The sequence below is a fragment of the Lithobates pipiens genome, unplaced genomic scaffold (assembly GCF_037356315.1).
Source record: "Lithobates pipiens isolate NorthernLeopardFrog02 unplaced genomic scaffold, aLitPip1_a1.2 Scaffold_19, whole genome shotgun sequence".
In the NCBI taxonomy this organism is placed as follows: domain Eukaryota; kingdom Metazoa; phylum Chordata; class Amphibia; order Anura; family Ranidae; genus Lithobates; species Lithobates pipiens.
This window is the reverse complement of record NW_027507764.1, coordinates 332103717-332126221: the sequence shown is the minus strand read 5'-3', so window position 1 is coordinate 332126221 and position 22505 is coordinate 332103717. Positions and strand designations below refer to the sequence as shown.

Below are 22505 nucleotides of genomic sequence, written 5' to 3'. Positions count from 1 at the left end.
ACCAGGATCTTGGGGGCAGAAAGCCCATAAAACAGAATGCTAAGGCCTTCTCATGAAGGAGCACCCCCACTCATTCAAATGAGGGGAAAGGTCCTGTGATTCTCAAAGTCTGGCAGGAACAATGTTAAAGAGGAAGTAAACCCTGATGGGTTTACTTCCTCTTTCATTCCCTGCAAAGGCAAAGCATAATGGACTACTATGCATCGCATAGTAGCCCATTATGTGTCGCTTACCTGACACAGGAGCCAGCGAAGTCGCCGCTGTCCCCTGTAGTCCGCCGCATCCATCTTGCTGGTGGCGTCTCGCAGCTCCGCCGCTGTCATTCGGCGGAGCCGCGATGACGTCACTCCCGCGCATGCGCACGGGAGCCGACACGCGCGGCAGATCCATTGTTGGAAATGCCGCGCTCAGTGCGCATGCGCGTCGCTGTCTATGGTGCATGCGCCGTAGACAGTGGTGCCTGTCTTCAGGCAAATATCTCCTAAACCGTATAGGTTTAGGAGATATTTCTTGGACCTACAGGTAAGCCTTAATCTAGGCTTACCTGTAGGTCAAAGTGGTTTGTAAGGGTTTACAACCACTTTAACAGCAGAAGGATTTCTGCAATTTTCTTCTTTAGGTTACATCTAGAGTTTCAAGAGCCCGGATGGCCCAGTCGGCTTTCGATCTGAGGGTCTGGGGTTCGGGTCCTGTTTGAGTGCTGCCTGTGGGGTCCTTGGGGCTGCTGACGTGGCAGTCTTTATGCAAGAGTGTCCGTCTCCTCAAAGAATACTCCTAAGGTTCCAGAAAAAAAAGGAAAAGGAAAGAAGAGAAGTCTCTCTTTCTGGCTTCTGGATCAACTGTTATCCCAGTCGGTTATATCAGAGATTCCTTTAGTGGAACAGGGGTTTTTGTTTTGTTTTGGCGCAAACCTTTTAAGGTCCCAGAGCCAAACAGAGAGGTAAGACCCATTCTAGATCTCCGAGATCTGAATCCGCACTCAAACATCCGATCCTTTCATAATTCGATCGGCTGCGTCCATCCTGCAAGGACGGGAGTTGCATATCTCCATGTGCCAAACTTTCCTACTTACCAGAAATTTCTGCGGTTTGAAATATAATATTATTTTTTCAATCGTGGCACTGTCACCCAGCTTAATCACAGCACTACGAGTGTTCTGAAAGATTCTGGCACCTCCTTTAGCCAGGTTAAGGGCTCAAGGCATAACGGTCCTAGCCTATTAAAAGGATCTACTTTTAACAGATCATTCAGTCTCAGGTGTAAAAACAGAGTCTGATCTCAGCTGTGGATATCTGAAGACTCTAGGTTGGATTCTCAGCCTAGGAAAATTCCACTTAAAACCATCAAGGAGGTTATTTGGGGACTGATTATAGATATCATACAGAAGAAGGTATTATTACCCAAGACGTGAATCAGTTCCATTGTAGGACTAATTCAACTTATCAGGTTAAAGGAAAATTCCTTCATTCGGCTGCAGGAGATTTTTAGGGTAAATGGTGGCCTCCTTTAGGGCTGTTCCTTATGCACAGTTTTATTCAAAGACTGTTTCAAGACACCATCCTGTTGGTCTGGAATAAAGAGGATTCAGGCCTTATTTCCAATACGCTTGGCTCCCAACATAGGTCAGAGCCTAAATTGGTGGTTATCCAGCAGGAGGGAAAATCTTTATCCTGCAAGGTGTTAACAACAGATGCCAGCCTTCTAGGCTGGGGAGCAGCCCTGGAAGAAGATTCTGTCCAGGGGAGATGATCCAGGTTAGAGGACCTTGCCTATCAACTTTGTTGGAAGTTTCAAGCAGTACATCTGGCCATAGAATCTTGGCGGTCAGATTATGGGACTGTCATGACAGGATTCAGTCTGACAGAGCCACAGCAGGGACTTACATCGAACACCAGGGGAGGCACCAGAAGTCGTGCAGCCCAAAAAGAGGTGAATAATGTTCTAGCTTTGGCAGGACACAACACTCCTTGCCTATCTGCAATTTTAATATTTCAGGCGTACTACTTGAGACGCCAACAATTATTTCTGGGAGAATGATCTCTTCACCCCGACATCTTCCTAGCAATAAGTCAGATGGGATACTCCGGACATGGACCTATTTGCGTCCAGATTCATTAATAAGGTCGACAACTTTATGTCAAAACGAGGGGTCCGCTAGCAGGCGGAACAGATGCATTAGTCTTCCCAGGGGATCAGTTTTCACTGATCTATGCATTTCCTCCAGCTCTGCTACTTCTGTGCCTTCTCCGCGGGATTAAGCAGGAACAGAAGGAGGTGTTTCTAGTGGCCCCAGCTGGGTCCCAGAAGATCTTAATTTATCGAGATCATAAAGAGGGCAGTAGAAGTCCTTTGGACTCTGCCATTATAGCCAGACCTTCTTGCACAAGGTCCGATGTTCATCCTACTTTAAGGACAAGTAGTTTAACAGGTTTGACTGTTGAATCCTACTCTATAAAGGATCGTGGGTGATCTCCTTCAGTAGTGTCTACTTTGACTAATGCCAGGAAGCCGGCTTCCAGAATCACTTACTATAGAATCATGAAGGCATAGGTTTCTTGGTATGGATCCAGGTGTTGGCAACCCAGGAAGTATGTCAATAGGCAGGATTCCTGCATATGGGATCTGAAATGAAGCTGGCCTTGACTTTTATCAAGAGCCAGATCCAGGCCGTGTCTATGTTTTTTCCTATGGCCTCTTGCTTCCCACTCTTGGTAACACGGTTTATCCCCCTATCAAGGCACCTTTAAATCCTTAGGATTTAAAATTGGTCTTTTAGGCTTTGCTGAATCAGCCATTGGAACCTTACGAGAAATTTCTCTTGGTTCTTTGACAAGAAAGATAATCTATTTTGCTTGCCATTTCTTATCTCTTATCGGAACTAACGGCTCTGTCTTGTAAGAGCCATATTTCATCATGCATAAGGATGAGGTGGTTTGATGTCCTCATCCTGAATTCTTACCAAAAGTGGTAACAGGTTTTCATTTAAACCAAGATATTATTCTTCCTTTCTCCCCAGAAGCCTTAATCTGGGGAAGAGAAAGCACTATGATGTAGTAAGAGCGATCAGAATCTATTTAAAGGCAACCGCTCAGGTTCGCAAAACACAGGTTTTATTTGTACTGCCAGAGGTCAAGATCCACTATTTTCCAAATGGATATTTTAAGTGATTGATCAAGCTTCAGCTTAAAGAAGAAAATTCTTCCTTCTCAGATTAAGAGCACACTCATCCAGGGCGATTAGTGCCTCTTGGGTGGTGCATCATCAGGCCTCTATGGCTCAGACCTGTAAGACCGCAACTTGGTCTTCGGTTCATACGTTTATCCGAAATCTGAAAATTGTCTTGGGCAGGAACGTGAAAGTGCCTAGTATTGAAGTGGTTAAACGGTGTCCTACTTGATAATGCTGCAGTTTTGGTCGACATTGCAGCCTAAAAGAAATTGAACACTTTATTTCGTTTTCTTTCTCTTGGAAAGCTCTTGACCATTACTGAAAGACTTAGTAAGGGACAAAATAGTTCCAAATCAGTAACAATGAAATAATTAGTAATACCAAATTAGTAGCATTTAAACAAAACAAAATCTTTACACATTTATATCCCACTAACATATTTTGAGTATTCCTACATAAATTCAGTTTGTTTATGGGATATTTTTTTTCCTAAATGTATAGGTGTTAGAACTGATTTACATGTTCCAATTAAATAGATGCTATATTTTCTTGAGGGGTTGCTATTTCTGGATTGTTTGCTGTCATTTATAATGGAGAATTGCCAAGCCATAAGTAAATTGCATCAATTTGTTATTTATCCTGTGTGTTCAAAGGGTGAGTCCTGCACGTTTACAGATAACAAGTGACAACTTGCTGCAATGTGTTGTGTGCAGATTGTAATACATGTAAATAACTACTTTATTCTTTAAGTAACCTAATTATGTTATAAATTATATTGTCTAGTTTTTTTTTAACAATCATTTATGTAAACAAGAGGCTCTCAACTGGATATTCATTTTTCACACACTGTAAATACCAAGCTACAAACCACATCTAAATACGCTGTTGCTATTAACCACCTACTGCCCAGCGCAATTTTGACATTTTTCACATATGTAAAAATCTAAAAAAAAAATGTATTGCAAGAAAATTACTTGGAACCCCCAAACATTATATATTTGCTGAAAGCAGAGGCCCTGGAAAATAAAATTTTGCCCACCTGTGAAATGGCAACAAATTACAGTACATAAAAATTTCCATGGGTGATGCTTTAAAAGCTTTTACAGGTTACAAGTTTAGAGTTAAAGATGAACTCTGGTACTAGAATTATTGCACTCACTCTGATGTTCTCAGCAATACCTCACATGTAATGGGGGGGGGGGGGGGGGGAAATCATCTTTGACAGTATGAAAGACAAGGTGATTGATGGATGCTATGTATCACCTTGCATAGTTTCTTACAGGAAACTAAGGTAGGATCTGGGCCACCTTGGCATTGTTGGTTTCCGGACCAGATTTTGAAGTACACTAATGACCACCAGCTGGTGGTATAAATAAGGAAGGACTGAAGCAAGAGATTGCTTTTGATTTGGGACTCCGGAAGCCAAACCCGAGAGAGCTGTCGATGTAGAGATTGCTTTGCGAAAGAAAGAAAATAGTTTGCATTATGTTTACATGGTTAATCAGGTTGAAAAAAGACACAAGTCCATCTAGGTCAACCAAAAAAATAAATAAAATACAATCCCATATACATAATCCTTCACCCACAGTTGATCCAGAGGAAGGCGAAAAACCCCAGCAAAGCATGCTCCAATTTGCTACAGAAGGGGGAAAAAAATCTTTCCTGAGCCCCGAGAGGCAATCGGATTTTCCCTGTATCAACTTTACTTATAAATGTCAGTACCCAGTTATATTATGTACATTTAGGAAAGAATCCAGGTCTTTTTTTTTAAAAGCAATCTACTGAGCTGGCCAGAACCACCTCTGGAGGGAGTCTTTTCCACATTTTCACAGTTCTTACTGTGAAGAAACTTTTCTGTATTTGGAGATTAAATCTTTATTTCTCTTATATTCACCGGCCAACACAGCTCCTCTCTGTAACAAAATGGGTTGTCAGCCCTATTACTGGAGATCACTAGGCAAAGTTGTAATACAACACTTCAGAACTTTTAGTTCCGCCCAGGGGGCGGTCCCTAGGCTACAACCCCCACAGCCTGCCCTAGCAGACACAGTTTTATTTTGCCTAGTGAAGGAGATGCACCTAGGAACCCTGCAGGCCCATAGGTCCATGTTTTTTTGATGCAGAAGCTTGGCTTTTTGTGCAAGATGAATGATCCTGTGATCTTCTATCAACAGCCAGCTGGGTGACATGCTGATTCACTTATCCTTGTAGTCTCCCCAGTTCGGCCATCAAGCGTGTGCAGGTCGCAGCTATGGCTCGGCAGGCCACAACATACCTCAGCTCCAGAGGTGGTCGGTGAGCTTTTATGCTCCGGGGCATACATATGACCGGGCTACTGATGTCTGCGTCACAGTATGCCGGGCCAGTAGTCTTCCCTGTACTGATCAGGAGTTGACTACCATGGAATATCCCCAAGCTCTTCGGGACTGGTAAGTACAGCTCCCCCTGTCCCGGCAGGGTGGAGCAGCTGGGCATTCCCTGGGAGGTCGATTCGGGGGCCCCCCTCACCCCCTCTCTTCTCTCCCCTGTCCCTAACTCCCCTCCTTCCCCCCTCACGGGGGATGGGGCTATGATACTGAGCAGTGTGTGCGTGTGCCCTGGGCTCTCACCTGGGGGTTCAGCTGTACTGGAGTGCCTGGGTCCTGCAGCTTAGTCCCCATGGATGCCTGTGAGGTCTGCCCCTGTGTCTGGCGCTGTGTCTGCGACATGTTTTCTCTATGCCTCTCATGGCTCTGGCCAGCGCCCATTTTAAGTGTGGGCAAGGGTCAGGCATACTTCTGGCTTCAAGTGGCCATTTTCCTAGTGATTTTCTATTAGAACACTGGCGGCCATTTTCTTGTTGCCGGATCGTGTTTTTTGTGCTCTAGCAGCAGCGCCTGTGCCCTCAGCTTCCTGTTTGGTCATCACAGAGCGCTGGGAGGTTTTTCCTGTGAATCTGGACGCGTGCTTCAGATCGCTCACCGATTGTTCACCGATCGTGCTGACGACCTGCCACCGACGCAGCTTTTGTACCTCTGCATCTGGGAGCACTGGGGATCTGCAGGCACTGCTGTAATACAGCGCGGAACTGCTCAGGACGGTGAGTCCAGCAGGTTAGAACCCCTCAGTCAGCGGCAGCAGGATGGTGGGACTGTCCTAAGTCCCCTTCGGGTGGCAGACAGGGTAGGGTCATCATGGCTTCAGAAACTGGTGTTTCTTCCCCGGAGTTCTAGGCAATTGCAACTGGGTCACCTGCGGACTGCATGGTCCTTATGGACACCCTTACGGCTGGCCTCAATTCGTTCGTTGCCAAGTTAGAGACGGTACATGCGAAGAAAGGTGCTAAAAAGCGGCCCCTGCCCCCCTGTCCTCTGGGGAGAGCTCTGACGCAGACTCGTGTCCTGCTGAGGCCGGTGACCCCTGCTCTGTCTTGTCAGATGACGCTTACCAGGACCGTTCAGACAGGGAGGATGAGTCCCCGTCTGGGTCTGTGTGCGACAAAGTGCTAGTTGGAGCACTTATCACAGCTGTGCATGATACCCTGAAGATTCAGGAGCCAGCAGATCCCTCTGCTGATGTACTGGTCCCTTTTGAGTCCCGCAAGCAAGCACGTTCACCTAAGGTATTCCCGTATCTGACTTATTTTGACAAGTTCATTTACAAGGAATGGGGTCGCCCGCAAAGGACCTTTGTGGTCCCCAATACATGGCTGTGCGTTATCCCTTTGAGGAAAGCCTTTTCAAGAAATGGTTGGCTCCTCCGGTTGTGGACCCCCCAGTATCCAGATTAAATAAAGTAACCACGATCCCGGTTGAGGGGACTCCTGCATTCAAGGATCCCACAAACAGGAAGGCTGAGGCGGTGGCTCGTTCCTTGTTTACGGTTGTGGGGTCAGCCGTGCGACCTGTACTGGCATCCACACATGTGTCGCAGACACTGACTGAGTGGGCAAAACTTTTGCACCACGAATTGGGAGAGCAACAGGCTTCTCCTGTCTGTGTGGAACTAGCAGACCAACCAGTGCAAGGCCTTAAGTACGTCTGTGACGCGGCCCTGGATCCTCTCCCCTTGTTATCCAGGGCTTCAGTGTCAGCTGTGGTGCTGAGGAGCCTGATTTGGCTAAAATGCTGGTCTGCTGACCAGGCATCCAAAAAAGTCCTGACGGATCTTCCTTTCCTTGGCGACCAGCTCTTTGGAGCCTCGTTAGATGACATTATTAAAAATGCCACTGGTGGTAAGAGTACTCTACTCCCACAGGCCAGGAAGGCTAAGGAGCCACGCCGCAGGCAAGGTCCCTCTTTTTCTGCTCACAATCGGCTTTTTCGTCTGCCCTGTGCTTTGACAAAACATCCCCAGCCCGACAGGATGCCCACAGGCGGTCAAAAACGTCAAAACATCCCTGGACCTTGCCTAACAAGCCTGCGAATAAAAGTGCTACCGCATGAAGGTTTGCCTCCACCCATATGCCTTCGGCATCAAAAGTTTCTGCATTTTGCAGACGGGGAAGCCCATTACCAATTTGTGGCTCTTCCTTTTGGTCTGGCATCAGCCCCCCGAGTCTTTACCAAGGTACTGGCTCCAGTATTGGCGTTGCTGAGACAACGTGGGATCGCGATCGTGGGCTACCTGGACGATCTCCTCCTGAGAGAATCTTCCGCCTCAGAATTAGAGGAGGATATGGAGGTCACCATGCAGACCCTGCAAGAATTTGGGTGGCTGTTGAACCTAAAGAAGTCGGTGATTGTGCCGACCCAGCATCTGGAGTACCTAGGTTTACTGTTGGATTCCAGGGAAGCAAGAGTTTTTCTCCCTTCAGACAAATTGCAGACTGTCAGGTCCGCGGTAAAACTGTTGATGAACCACAAGTGGTCGTCACTCCAGTTTTGCATGTGAGTACTGGGACTCATGGTTGCCTCCTTCGAGGCAGTACCTTACGCCCCATTCCACATCAGAGTACTGCAGAAGGAGATCTTGTTAAAATGGGACAAGTCTAAGTTGTCCCTAGATTGACAGATCCAGGTGAGCCAACCAGTCAGGGACTCTCTGATCTGGTGGTTGAGGTCCCCGGTAATTCAGTCCGGAAAATCGTTCCTTCCTCTGAAATGGACGGTGATCACTACGGACGCCAGTCTATCTGGCTGGGGTGGAATGATGGGGCTTCAGTCGACTCCGGGCCTCTGGTCGATGGAAGAATCTGAGTTGCCGATCAATCTGCTTGAATTGAGAGCGATCAGGCTGTGTCTCCACACATGGTCGGTGAGTCTTCAAGGGCGTCCGATCAGGATACAGTCGGACAACACCACGGCGGTGGCATACATAAATCACCAAGGGGGAACAAGAAGCGCAGCCACTGCTTGGGAGGTCGCTCACATATTTCGGTGGGCAGAGCTACACGTACCGGCCCTGTCAGCCATTTACATCCCGGGAGTGGAAAACTGGTAGGCAGACTATCTGAGTCGACAGATGCTGGACCCAGGAGAATGGGCATTGCATCCGGAGACATTCAGGCTGCTGTGCCTGAAGTGGGGCACACCAGATGTGGATCTACTGGCCTCCTGTCTCAATCGGAAGGTGCCAAGATTTATGTCCAGGACAAAAGATCCATGGGCAGACGCATCAGACATGCTGGTGGCTCTGTGGGATCAGTACCAGCTGATCTACGCCTTTCCTCCACTGAAGTTGTTGCCACTTCTGCTTCGCAGAGTGGAAGCCGAGGGGATCCCAGTAATACTGGTTGCCCCAGATTGGCCTCAGCATCCCTGGTACGCAGATCTGGTGAGTCTAGTGGCAGACGCTCCCTGGCAACTGCCATTGCGGGAGGACCTCCTATCTCAAGGTCCAATTTTTCATCTTGCTTTACCATCGCTGGCTTTAACGGCATGGCTATTGAGAGCCAGGTGTTGAGGAACCGGGGTCTGTCGGACTCAGTGATTCCAACTATGTTTAAGGCATGGAAATCTTCTTCTCGGAAGATATACCATCGTACCTGGAAGGCATACATCTCCATGTGTAAGGAGAAAGGTTGGCATCCGCATTCCTTTTCCATAGCGAGGATCCTGCTGGTTCTCCAGCGAGGAGCAGACCAGAAATTGGCATTGAGCACCATCAAGGGGCAAATCTCAGCCTTGGCTGTGTTTTTTCAACGACCCCTGGCATTGCACTCCTTAGTGGGTACCTTCGTTCAGGGGGTACGACATGTAGTCCCTCCGGTGCGCCCACCGTTACCCCCATGGGATTTGAACCTGGTGTTGTCGGTGCTTCAAAAACCGCTGTTTGAAAATATCAGGGAGATTCCCCTGTTGACTCTTTCCCAGAAAGTGGTCTTTCTGGTGGTCATCACATCGGGCAGGAGGGTTTCAGAATTGGTGGCCTTGTCTTGCAAGTCGCCCTATCTGGTCATTCACAAGGATAAGGTGGTGTTGCGTCCGCAACCACCTTTTCTTCCGAAGGTGGTCTCGGCTTTCCATATCATTGAGGACATTGTATTACCATCACTGTGTCCTAAGCCGAAGCACCCCAAGGAGGTGGCCCTTCACGCTCTGGATGTGGTTAGGGCCGTGAGGTGTATTTGGCTGCCACGGCTCCCTTTCAGAAATCAGACTCACAGTTTGTTTCGGTGGCTGGTCCAAAGAAGGGCATGGCGGTCTCGTCGGCCACCATTTCTAGGTGGATCAGACAGATTGTAGTACAAGCCTACGCCTTAAAGGGGCATGTGCCCCGCTTTCTGGTCATGGCCCACTCTATGAGGGCAATCGAAACATCTTGGGCCTTTTCGACACCAAGCGTCGGTCGCTCAGGTGTGTAAGGCGGTGACCTGGTCGTCTGTCCATACGTTTACCAAGTTCTACAAGGTAGACGTCAGTACATTGGCGGATGCCTGTTTTGGCCGCAAAGTTTTGCAGGCGGCCGTGTAGTTGCAATTAAATTTGCAACCTTTATTTTTTCCTGTTTTTTTTTTTTGTGGAAATGCAGTACTGTTAGTTTAATGAGCTTTTGCATTACTTCCACAATTGGTTGCGGTCTGTGAGGTCACTCCTGTTGAGGATATCCGGTTATATGGTGGTGTTTTTTTCTCACACTGCTGTTTTTTTTGTGGGTTTAGTTCACTAGTTCCCACTGGCCATGGTTGATGAAGTTTTATGCTGTTTCCCACCCCTCATTTGGCACTGCTTGGGGACGTGCCATTTTGTTACAGAGAGGAGCTGTGTCGGTCGGTAAATATAAGAGAAAACAGGATTTTTTTGTACTTACCGTAAAATCCTTTTTCTCTGTAATTCGCCAACCGACACAGCACCCGCTCCTCCTTTTTCTCTTTACGTTATACTGCTTGTTGACGTACTGTGTTTGCTAGGGCAGGCTGTAGGGGTTGTAGCCTAGGGACCACCCCCTGGGCGGAACTAAAAGTTCTGAAGTGTTGTATTACAACTTTGCCTAGTAATCTCCAGTGATAGGGCTGACAACCCATTTTACAGAGAGGAGCTGTGTCGGTCGGTGAATTACAGAGAAAAGGATTTTATGGTGAGTACTAAAAATCCTATTTTTCCTTTAGACGTAAAGAGTTCCCCCTTGTCCTCTGTGATGACCTAAAAGTGAATAACAGCACCAAGTTCACTATATGGACCACTTATGTATTTGTACATGTTGACCATACCCCACCTTAATCACCTCTTCACAGGAGAGAATACATTCAGTTCCTCTAATCTTTCCTCATAGTTAAACTCCTCCATGCCTCTTATCAGTTTGGTTGCCCTTCTCTGCACTTTCTCCAGTTTCCCAGTATGCTTTTTGAGAAGTGGTACCCCCAACTGAACTGCATATTCCAGGTGAGGTCTTACTAATTATTTAAACAGGGACAAAAGAATATCGCGCTCTCTGGAGTCCATACCTCTCTTAATACAAGAAAGCACTTTGCTCGCTTTGGAAACCGCAACTTGGCATTGCATGCTATTATTAAGCTTATGATTTACCAAAACCCCCAGATCCTTCTCCACTATGGATTCCCCCAGTTGTACTGCCCCCTAGTATGTACATATTCTTAGCCCCCAAGTGCATAACTTTACACTTGCCAAAATTAAAACTTATTTGCCACTTAGTTGCCCAATTAGATTAGTGCATTGTAGCTTGTAAATTGGAGACATCCTGTAAGGATGTTATTCCACTACATAGCTTGATGTCATCTGCAAAGACAGAAGTGGTACTTTTAATCCCAGACTATATATCATTTATAAAGATATTAAAAAGTAAGGGTCCCTACACTGAACCTTGGGGTACACTACTGATAGCCTTAGACCATTTAGAGTTATGCCCTGTACACATGATCGGATTTTCTGACAACAAATGTTGGATGTGAGCTTGTTGGCTGAAAGTCCGACCGTGTGTATGCTCCATCAAACATTTGCTGTCAGACTTTCCGCCAACAAATGTTTGATAGCAGGTTCTCAAATTGTCGGAATTTCCGATCATGTGTACAAACGGAGGCAAACGGAGCCTCAGATAAAACTACTTGGTCCTCTAGTGCTTGGAGGGAAAAGACAGGGAGAGGAATTGTATGGAGAGTAAAAGAGCTTTTAACAGTTATTGTGTGGACATTGGAGAACATATACTGTCACTTTGAGCGGAGCATTGGGAAACGTTTTTGTCACACTGGCACAGAGACCCTTGCTGGGGGATAAGCCAAAGGCACATTAGATCTCCTTAAACAAGAGATCTAACTAGCTGGTAAGCGGAAGTGCTTTTATTGGTGGAGGATCTTTTTTGCTGTACTCTGGCACATCTTCATGGGTGTCGTGTGTGACATCACCTTGGAGGGCTGAAGAACTATCGTGGACCATTCAATTCCTAATTTCTGGAATTTGGTGTATATATATGGTTACACCGATATTTGGACATTAGATGCATCCATATATTTTTTGTTTATATATTCACTCAGTTTAATATTGTTTCAATTCATTTTGTTTTTGTTGGAGTAGTCTTTTATTATACATTTCATATATACTATATGGACTAATCATTCATGCTTTTTGTAGCAATTTGCAGTGCAGCTTTTCTTTTAATTTATGTTTTTATTGTGTGTATCTCACATTAAGTTGAAGCTAATTCTTTATTTACTTTTTCACTCTAAATTTCACTCATTAGAGGGATATACTAGACAGCGCTGTATTGCCACTTTTTCACCCCTCCGTTTTACCCTTTTTTTCCCGAAAGAGAGCATAGCCAGAAATATTAATAGCCCAGTCATGAAAAGACTGAAGCCAAAATCTAGCAATACCAATTAGATTATAGTTCTGCTCATGCACCAGAGCTTCCAACTCGCCTATTTTGCTTGGTAGACTTCTGGCATTGGTGAAGAAACACTGATTCATTGTCACATTTTGCAAATGCATGTTGCATATTTTTATTTTAGTACAAATAGTACAATTTCCAATGGTTGTTTGTAATATAGGAACCTTCATAGCATCTGCCATAGCCCTTCTCCCATCTTTCCCCATTCCACCCACCAATAGGGGCTGACCCCTGTCTGACCGATTATCTTATTCACCCTCCTCCCACACTCCTAGTTTAAATACTCCTCCAGCTTTCCCATAAACCTCTCCCTCAGCACAGTAGACCCCCTTCTAGGGAGACAGCAAACCATTCAGTTGAGGCAATTTTGGCAAAAAATTATCGGTCCTTTTGATTATAGAATCCCCTATTACCACCAACTGTCTAGGCCTACCTGCACTACCCTCACCACCCCTACTAGATGGGCTGCTCTCCCAGCTGTTAGGGGGTGCAGTGACATCTAGGGCCGCCTAGACGTCACTGCAAAAATGGTAAAAAAAATGAAAAAAAAATGAGAACACAGCAATCATCAGCAGTCAAAAGCAAAACTGTTTTCCACTCTCCAATCAAAATTCCCACTCTAAGCTGACTACCTGACTACAAGTCAAAGACTGCCGTCTAGACTACCTTTTTCACTGGGGAGGTGATCCCCATTTGAGCTAACCCCCCCTCATACCATTTTCATATGCATGCGGGACCTACATTTTTTTTTGCACTTTCTTTTTTTTTTTTATTCAATTTTTTTTCTGTCACAAAAATCAACATCCCTTGTGATAGCTGGGGAAACGACAGGTAGTCTATATAGAGAGAGCAATAGTCTATATAAGACCCCTGATCCCTCCTCTGCCCTCCAAAGCATCTGATTAAACTGAGATTGGTTTGGTTAGATGCTTGCTTGGCCGGTAGCAGCCAGTAAACAAAGACCCAAAACTGGAAGTGATTAAACCCTCATCACTTCCAGGATCTTTTGTCACAGGGGAGGGCTAGGAACAGATGTGACTTCTGTTCCTTTGTGCTCAGCTGACCCATTGGCAGCAGTCCTGGGCTCCCCGGTAGAACAGGAGAACACAGGAATGGCGGAGGGAGAAAGGGGCCCTCTTCCCAGCCCTGTTAAGGTGATCGAGTGGCTGTAGAGTCGTGCAAATCACTTTTACCTGAAAGCTAATCACTGGCTGAAAATGTTGTTACCAGGATAATGGCTGCAGCTGTAGTCATGATTCTGGTATAACTTTTTCCGCCATACAGGTACAGCCTAAGGGCTGGAAGTGGTTTAAGTGGAGCACAAGGAAAGCTGAATGCACAAGTGAAATTTATAGATTTACAATTTATTTGCCAAAGGATTTGTGAATTTTTTGGTTAGCCACTTGAGATTTACACACCCATCCTTGACATTTCACTCTGCTGCTTCCTGTATCAGTTTTACTATTTCCAGGATCTACCCAATGAGAGGTGATAATGCGGTATCATTGCAGCATACTAGAAGTGTGTAAATCACAAACTAGACTGTACTGAATTGCAAATCCTTTGACAGGAAAAAGAGTAAACCTATGTATTTAAACTGTATACATACTGTACATATACCTTCTTCATTATAGCCAAAACAGTGGAAGTATAAAAAAAGGGCAAATTTTACTATTAGAAAACTGATATAAAAAGTTTTTATTAGAAATGGATTTACTTCTTATAAAATTATTCCAATAGTAATCACTGGCATTTTCCTGGAAAATGCTATAAAGTGAAGACATGGCTTTCAATTATTTTCTGTGTCTAGACAAAATTTTCATTCATATCTGACTGAAAGTTGTATTTAGCCCAGTGTTTAAACTGTTTTCAAATTTGAATGCCTTGGAAAATGTTGGAGACTATCATGTAGAAATATTAATCTACAGAGCTTGCCATTTGCAGAGCAGCGTAGATCCTGCCAAGAGAGCCCACCATGTAGAAAGAGAAACTGCACTAAAGATACAGATACTAAAGAGCTGCAGCATCTGGCGGGCTGCGACTTGGAAACTGGTAGCAATTTAGTAAGCGGGATTATGATGAAAGGCGCCCCTCACAATACAGTGGCCGAGGTATTAGAGGCCGATTCCTTTCGGCACAAAAATTCTGTAACTCTTATGATGGGCAAAGTGTGGAAAACTGTAAAAATATTAATGGGGTATACGGGTTTGTCAGAATCTACGCCACTGTGGGATAATAAAAATCTCCCGGAATTAATTTCAATAGGAAAGATTAAAAATTGGGAAAGACAGGGTATAACGAGGTTGATCCAACTTTATGACGGTAATACCCTAAGGTCATTTTCGGACCTAAGGGAGGAATACAACTTACCACAACAATCCTTCTTTAGATACCTCCAGCTGAGACACGCGCTGGCAGCCCAGTTTGGGGTACATATGCCAGTATGGGATAAGATACTTATGCTTCAGGAGCTACCTACAATGGATAAAACCAGCGGGTGTATATCGGCAATATATAAACAATTATTTTCAAAGGCCAACCAGGAAGTAGACCACTTAAAACAGAAGAAGAGATGGGAAGAGGACATGGGGGAAATATCAGATGAGCAGTGGAGGAGAATAATGGAACTAGGGCCAATAACATCAGTCTCCCCCTCACAAAAAACCTCGCATCTGATGCTGGTGCACAGGGCTTACTATACCCCTAAGAGATTATACCAATTCGGTAGGAGAGATGATGATAGATGCCCTAGATGCCAAAGACAGGGAGATCTTATGCACATGGTGTGGCGTTGTCCGAAATTGTTTCGATATTGGCAGGGAGTGGTGGAAACTATAAATAAAATTTTTGAGGTAAAACTGGAAATGGACCCGATAATCTGCGTGCTGGGATATAGGGAGGCGCGGGGAGAACAGAAATGCACTACGGTGGCAGTTGTGCGCTGCCTATTCCAAGCACGTAGAATAATAGCACAAAGGTGGCAGGCGGAGAGGCCTCCACTGGTGAGTGAATGGATCCAAGTTATCTGTGAATTAATTTGGAAGGAGAAGACAATATATGTAAAAAGGGGGAACCTGAGAGAGTTTGAAAAAATATGGAGACCATGGGCTGATGAGATGGGATACCCCTTGGATTAGAAATGAGTTGGAGAATCAAGATTAAAATTAAGAAAGGGGAAGTAGACCTTCATTTATGTTATGAGTAAACCGCTTAAAAAGTAATATAAAGACGTAGTAACGGTGAAGGTAGTAGGAAAGGGAAAGGGAGAGGTGGGATAGGTTAATGGTTAAAAGGATGCTAATTTATAGAAGATAAGGATAACAGTAGATTGTATGTATGAGAAATCAATCTTGTAATTGTGATATATTATTGATTTTTTTAAAGTGCTTGTGTACACTGAGAGAGGAAAGGAAAAAAAAAAAAGGGAAATTAAAGGTAAAAATTAAAAATAACGCTACAATGATGTGAAGACGAGGAAGGTGCAAATGAACGTAAAGTTGATTGGGGCCTCGTGAAAAAATCGCTGATGTAGCAAGAAAAAAAAAAAAAGATACAAAAAATTGGCTCTGGTGAAGTATTGAGAAAGAAGCGGGTAAGAGATTACCCTGTAGAAGAAGAGATCTTGCACTAAGACTAGTAGGAGTGACTAAAGCTGGGCATACACTAACAGATTTTTGACCAGTGTATGTATGAACACATGTGCATATGTATGTGCAAATACATATGCACGACAAATGTCATTCGAAAGTACTTCAGCCAACTGTTTACTTCTGTTTACTTTTAAAATTAAAATTTGGAACAAATGTAATTTCTGAAATGAAAATTACATACACTGTTAGAAATTCAAGAAAAAATGTCCATCCTGCACCTTAGAATTTTTCCATCACTGCAACCAAAAACGTACATTAATTTTAATTAGAAAATCAAACAAACATTCTTACAGTGAAAATTTTTTAACCCAATTTTACCAGTGTATGGCCATCTTAAAAAATAAACAGCTCTTAAAGAGCAGCTCCACCCAAAAGGGGAACCTCCACTTGTTCGCACCCCCTCCGCTGCCACATTTGGCAGTTTTTTTGGGGGGAGTGGGTACCTGGTTTTGACAGGTACCTGCTCCCTTTTCCTGGTAAGATCGCCGCACGGCGAACTACGTCATGCCCAGAAGATGGTGGGGCCATTCAGAAAGCTCAGCGCATTCACATATACACAGTAGGAAAAAGGCTGTTAAGCCTGAAGGGTTCACTGCTGGTTTCCCTTACTTGCGAATCTGCTTGGGGCGCCGACATCGTGGACAGGTACGGTAAGTGTCCTTATATTAAAAGTTAACAGCTACAGTTATTTGTATTTTTTCCCCAGACTGGAACTCCGCTTTAAGGTCACAGCCAATCCTCCCTGAATAAAGCAGTGTGGTATTTGCTTTAATGATCTGCAGACCTTTTCCAGGAAATATGTTGCCCCTCTGCCAGGTTTGGCTGACTGCAGAAATTTGTTAAAATTACTTATGGTGTGATTTTCAGGAGTGGTTCTCTTGAACAAAAACCTGCGCTGACCAGGAGCGGCCTATGCATTGTGGGAGCACCTCCACCGCTCTCCTTTCCATACAACCAGCCCCTTTCAGGACATCGGGCGCATGAATTACTATGGTGAGGATAGGCAGGGGTGTGTATTTTGAAGCACCCGATTAGAGCCAGAGGCTCTAATAGGCTTCAAAATAGGATGGGCTTGGGGAGCAGAGCATTGAGTCCAGAGCCCACCCAGGTGGGTTGCAACAGTGAATGAATATTGGCGGTAGCAGCACTGATCGTCCTCCTGGCAAATCAGTAAGCGGATCTGATACCTGTCACTCCGTCTGGTGTGCCCGCTGATCACCGCCGCCAATGGGGTAAGTGCCGGTGGACCAACAGACAGCCGCCACTGGTGCTGCCTTTTCCTTCATCAGTATTTAAAACTCGACAAAGCATCTTAACCCTTCCATACTGTGTCCAAAATGCTATGGCAAGAGTTCCATTGTAAAGTAAAAGGTAAACATTTCAGAATATTGTGATAATCAGAACAGCTGAGTTTAACATTTTTCCACAAGGTGTTTTAAATGTAATTATTTTGCAGGCAACATCACCTTTTGTGAAATATGGATTTTCAGCTCTGGCGCTGTGCACAGTCTTGTTCCTAATAATCCAGTCCTGTCCATGGACTTACTACATATATTGTCTATTACCCATTATTATCTGGAATGAAGCATCAAAAGAGTAAGTTGAAATCAAACTGAGTTTGCATCAGCAATGTGTTTTTTCCAGTCTAGGGAAATTATATACTGCAATAGCAATTGTATAATATAGTTTGTTTTTACATTTTAAGAAATAAAGTTTATTGATTTATGCATTGTGTGTTACCTTGCAATGTCCAGTAGAAGGGCTTGAATATGTATTTGTATAACTTCAAGCGTTTACTTTGTTACTGCAAGTGCAAGAAACGAGTACAGGTTACAGCTTTGGTTTATGTCGTTTTTACTAGCTCTTGTATTTTACTTTCCAAAGATGGTAAAGTAAAAAACTGCATTGTGAACCAAAATACAAATGAAGGTGAAGTGTATATATATATATACATATATATATATATATATATATATATGCGTGTGTATGTATGTATGTATATATATATATATATATATATATATATATATATATATATATATATATGTGTGTGTGTGTATATATATATAAATAAAATAAAACCCAGGTCTCCCGGGGTCTATAAAAGTTCAAGAATGCATCATGATGTAGTCCATCACAGAAAAGAAGTCCCATAAATTGAGAAGAAATCACACGTGAATTTTCACAGTAGATTAAGGACTTATTCTATACCCGCTTCAGCCACAGAAGATTTTACTCCCTTCCTGACCAGCGCACTTTTTGCGATTCAGCATTTTAACTGACAATTGCGCGGTCTTGCGACATTGCACCCAAACAAAATTGACAGCCTTTTTCCCCCACAAATAGAGCTTTCTTTTGGCGGTATTTGATCACTTCTGCGGTTTTTATTTTTTGCGCTATAAACAAAAAAAGAGTGACAATTTTGAAAAAAAAAACGCATCATTTTTTACTTTTTGCTGTAATAAATATCCCCCAAAAATATCTAAAAAAAATGTTTCCTCTGTTTAGGCTGATAGGTCTCCCAGGGGTCTATGAAACTCAAATGAACAGAGGATCCAAATGGATAATAAAATATTGTGAATGTGAAATAAGCAATGATAAAAAATATAAAAAAGTGAAAAATAATGTTGCCCAAAGTTTATGAATGCAGCATGATGTAGTCCTTCACAGAAATTATAATCCATCACATATAATTCCGATAAAAAAAACATTGAACTACAGAATGTAATGTTACAAGATAGGTAAAAAGCCAAGGGAGGTGAATACTTTTGCAAGGCACTGTATATGTATGTGTAATATATATATTAGATACACACACACATACACACACACTATTTCACCATTTCATCATTTGTATTTTGGTTCACAATTTTTGAGCGCTGCACTAATGTTTATATGTATATTTTACTTTCAAAAACAACAAAGACAGAAATACAATGTATTTTAGTAACATGGGGGAAAAGCCTGTTTTCTCTCACTTACTTTCTGGTAAAACCATCATTGGAAGAGAAAAAAAAATAAAAAGACAAAACCGCGCTGTCTAAAAAACACAACCGCAATTAGCTGCCTGCACAACGGAAAATCGATGTGGTAAATGCAATATAAAGTAATGGTCAAGTGCGGCAATAGTTAATGAAATATAGGTAAAGTGCTACAACCAATAAAAGACTGTATGCAATAACAAAGTATCTGTATAAATATATACTGTGATAATCCAAATAAACAAAGTATCTGTGTAAATATAAACAGTGATAATCAAAATAGGAATGTTATTAAACAATAATCAATAATGATATATATTGTGCAGAGAATATAAAGTCCCATCTGTACACAGAAAATCCAAATAAGTGTTGTAAAAATTTAAAAAGTGGGTGGTGACACTAAAACTATCCACCGTAATAGAAGCAATGGTGCAAAAAAATATAAAATCCTATAAGTCCATGAAGAGTCCAAAGAGTGCAGTAGATACTGGAAAAACAATTAATTTGTCTGAAGATAACCACCACCTTATGGAATGAGGCTCAGCGGAAGCGATGGACCCAACTAGGCTTACTCCCACTGAGTCATTAAGGCTTAATGGTGTAATCAAACTTCCGTACACATCAGATGTTTGAATTAGATTCTTCCATATGTGGATTGTAAAGGGATCCGAAATATAGTAGCCAGGTATACACTGTGAGTCTCTCCCAGGTTACATATACCAAAAAAGGAGGAAATGGAGCTACATAGTGTATTACCGTTATAAAAAAAAACGCTTATTCAATAAAAAATGGGTACTCACATGTGAGAAGACACAAAAATGCTGCCTCCGCCATTGTGGGTAATGGAACACGACAGGAACCCTACTGTGCATGCGTGACCGATGCACCGGTGCACTACACCTCCTCTACTGGCCCGGTGGCAGAAGGAGGAGGGAGCTGAGCTGCTGGCGTAATTCACTAGACTCCCAGAAGTGGGAACAGGTATCATCTCCCCCCCCCCCCCCCCCCCGAAAGGTGACAAATGTGGTATCGGAGTGGGAAGGAGAAAAATGAGCAGAAGTTCCACTTTTGGTTGGAACTCCTCTTTAAGTAAAGCCAAAACCCACAATGATTTAATAATAGTCTCATGATACAATGATTACACTATCTTCATCAGGGATTCAAAGCTGTACATTCTTTACTCATCTTTAAAGGTATCAAACCCTTCAAATATTTTCAAAACACCCATGCAGCCCCTAATTCTGAGTTATACCAATAAATGCAACTGCAACATTGTGCCTCTGTTGCTCTGCAGCTGACCACAATTTACCCTGCCTTTCAAAAATAAGTGTCACTAATCCTCACACTCCAGGCCTTGTTTCCTTATTACAGATCTCTATTAGTTCTTCCAAATCTTATCCAAAAACACATTTTATGCTCTGATTGGAGGAGGAACTTGGTAAAGCCCTATCAGAAGAAGATTGTATGGAAAAATGGACTTTAAATGCTAAAAGCTCATTACATTTTTTTGGCTTTGGATAACTCATATAAAGTCCTTTTCCACTGTTACCTTATGACTTCAGAATCACAACATTTTGTGCTTCCATACCTGTGGACAGGAAGGTACAATATCATAGATTTGGTGGTGGGCATGTCTGAAGGATCGCAGATCATGAATTCCCTAATATATGCTGTCCCAGGCTGTAACCTATACAAGGATCCAGTAGAAGCCTTAAAGCGGAGGTCCACCCTAAAGTGGACCTTCCGCTCATTGGAACCCTCCCCCCCTCCGGCGCCACAATTGGCACCTTTCAGGGGGGAGAGGGGTGCAGATACCTGTACAGTACAGGTATTTGCACCCACTTCCGGGATAGCTCTCTGCGGAAAGGGGCGTAGATCTACGCCCCTTTCCGAAAGTCCCCCGCTGGGAAACACACAGATCCCAGAGGCAGCGGGTCCATCCTTATTGCGCAGCGTGACTCGCGCATGCGCAGTAGGGAACTGGGAAATGAAGCCGAAAGGCTCCACTTCCTGATTCCCATACCCAAGATGGCGGCGGCAGCACCCGAGAGACGATCGAGAGATCGGCTTCGGGTGCCGACATCGCGGGCGCGCTGGGCGGGTAAGTGTCCTTATTTTAAAAGTCAGCAGCTGCTGTATTTGTAGCTGCTGGCTTTTAAAAAAAAAACAAAAAACGGCGGACTCCCACTAATGAACAAATCTCGTATAAATATTCCTCATCGAACAGCAAACCTAATTACCTTTATCTTTAATGCCACCAATCAAACTGTGGGCCTGTTCTTGAAAGTCCCTAAGGTTACATTTTTCTGAGGTTATTTCTTGATGGAATTGGGCTATTATTAATGAAAAGCTATTAGCTATTTCTTATACCTATAAAAAATGTCTAAACATCTGGTCCATGTGTATTTCCTACTCCCAACCACACCAGGTCTTTGAGCTAAGAGGTTGCCAGATGTATTCCTCACCCCCTTGCTCCCTCACTCCCCCCTTCCCCTCCCTCATTATCCTCCTTGCCTTCTTTTATATTCTTTCCCTCCTTCTTTTTCTCTCCTCCTTCATTTATTTTCTAAATTTATAGCTCAATAATTACTAGAACATTCCAGCAATGCTGCAAGATGTCATATTAACCTGTACTAGATCTAATTTTGAATCTCTTGTTTTACCCTTATCGTTGCACAATACAGAGATCCTTATGTATTGGTTTACAGTTCAATTGAGTATGTACAACATCTGCAGTTGTTACAAACATGATAATGGCCCTGACTAATGATGTATACTAATATACCTAAATGTCTCTGGATGTGCCTTGTTGGGGCTTTTCCTATGAAAATCTTTAATAAAACTATTGAACAAGAAAATATAATAATATGCTATATTATACAGTAAAAACATTTCATATGGGAACATCATTGTCATGGAATTGCCATGCAGTTAGTTATAACTATAGTCAGGCATTGAAAATAAGTCTTACATGCAGACTGGGATATACTTGTTAGGTTGGCAGCACTATAACATGTAAAAGACAGTAGACATAACTACTTTAAGTCATGTTTAATGAACTGTGAGATTCACCACTGTCAAACATAGCAGATGGATTGACTGTTTGTGCCAAGTGAGTTGCGAGCTTGGGAATCTGAGATCAATGAAAGTAACATCTGCCATTTAGAATTATGATTGAACAAAAAGCAATCCTAAGGGGTCTTCTATCAGAAGTAAACATGCTCTTTCATTTGAGAATAAGCATTGTAACAGACTGCCAAGTACAACACATTGTTAGGATGTCAGGTGAATTTGTAGACCCTTAATAAGTATTTATTTACATAATGTAAATGGCATTTAGTGACCTATGCTTTTTCTAAGAATAGCAATCTCCATTGTAAATGGCCATCAGTAGTAATGCACCGCATACTTGCCTTTAGGAAATCAATACGAGCATAAGCATTGT

General features: G+C 43.3%; 1 protein-coding gene across 1 annotated transcript in view; it reads left to right on the top strand.

The window, feature by feature from the left end:
• PIGN (phosphatidylinositol glycan anchor biosynthesis class N) overlaps positions 1-22505 on the top strand; it is a 618025-nt gene that overhangs the window by 315873 nt on the left and 279647 nt on the right. Inside the window, exon 15 of the mRNA XM_077492054.1 lies at positions 17536-17675. Within this exon, the coding sequence (XP_077348180.1) occupies positions 17536-17675 (140 nt within the window). The remainder of the gene's footprint in view (positions 1-17535; positions 17676-22505) is intronic.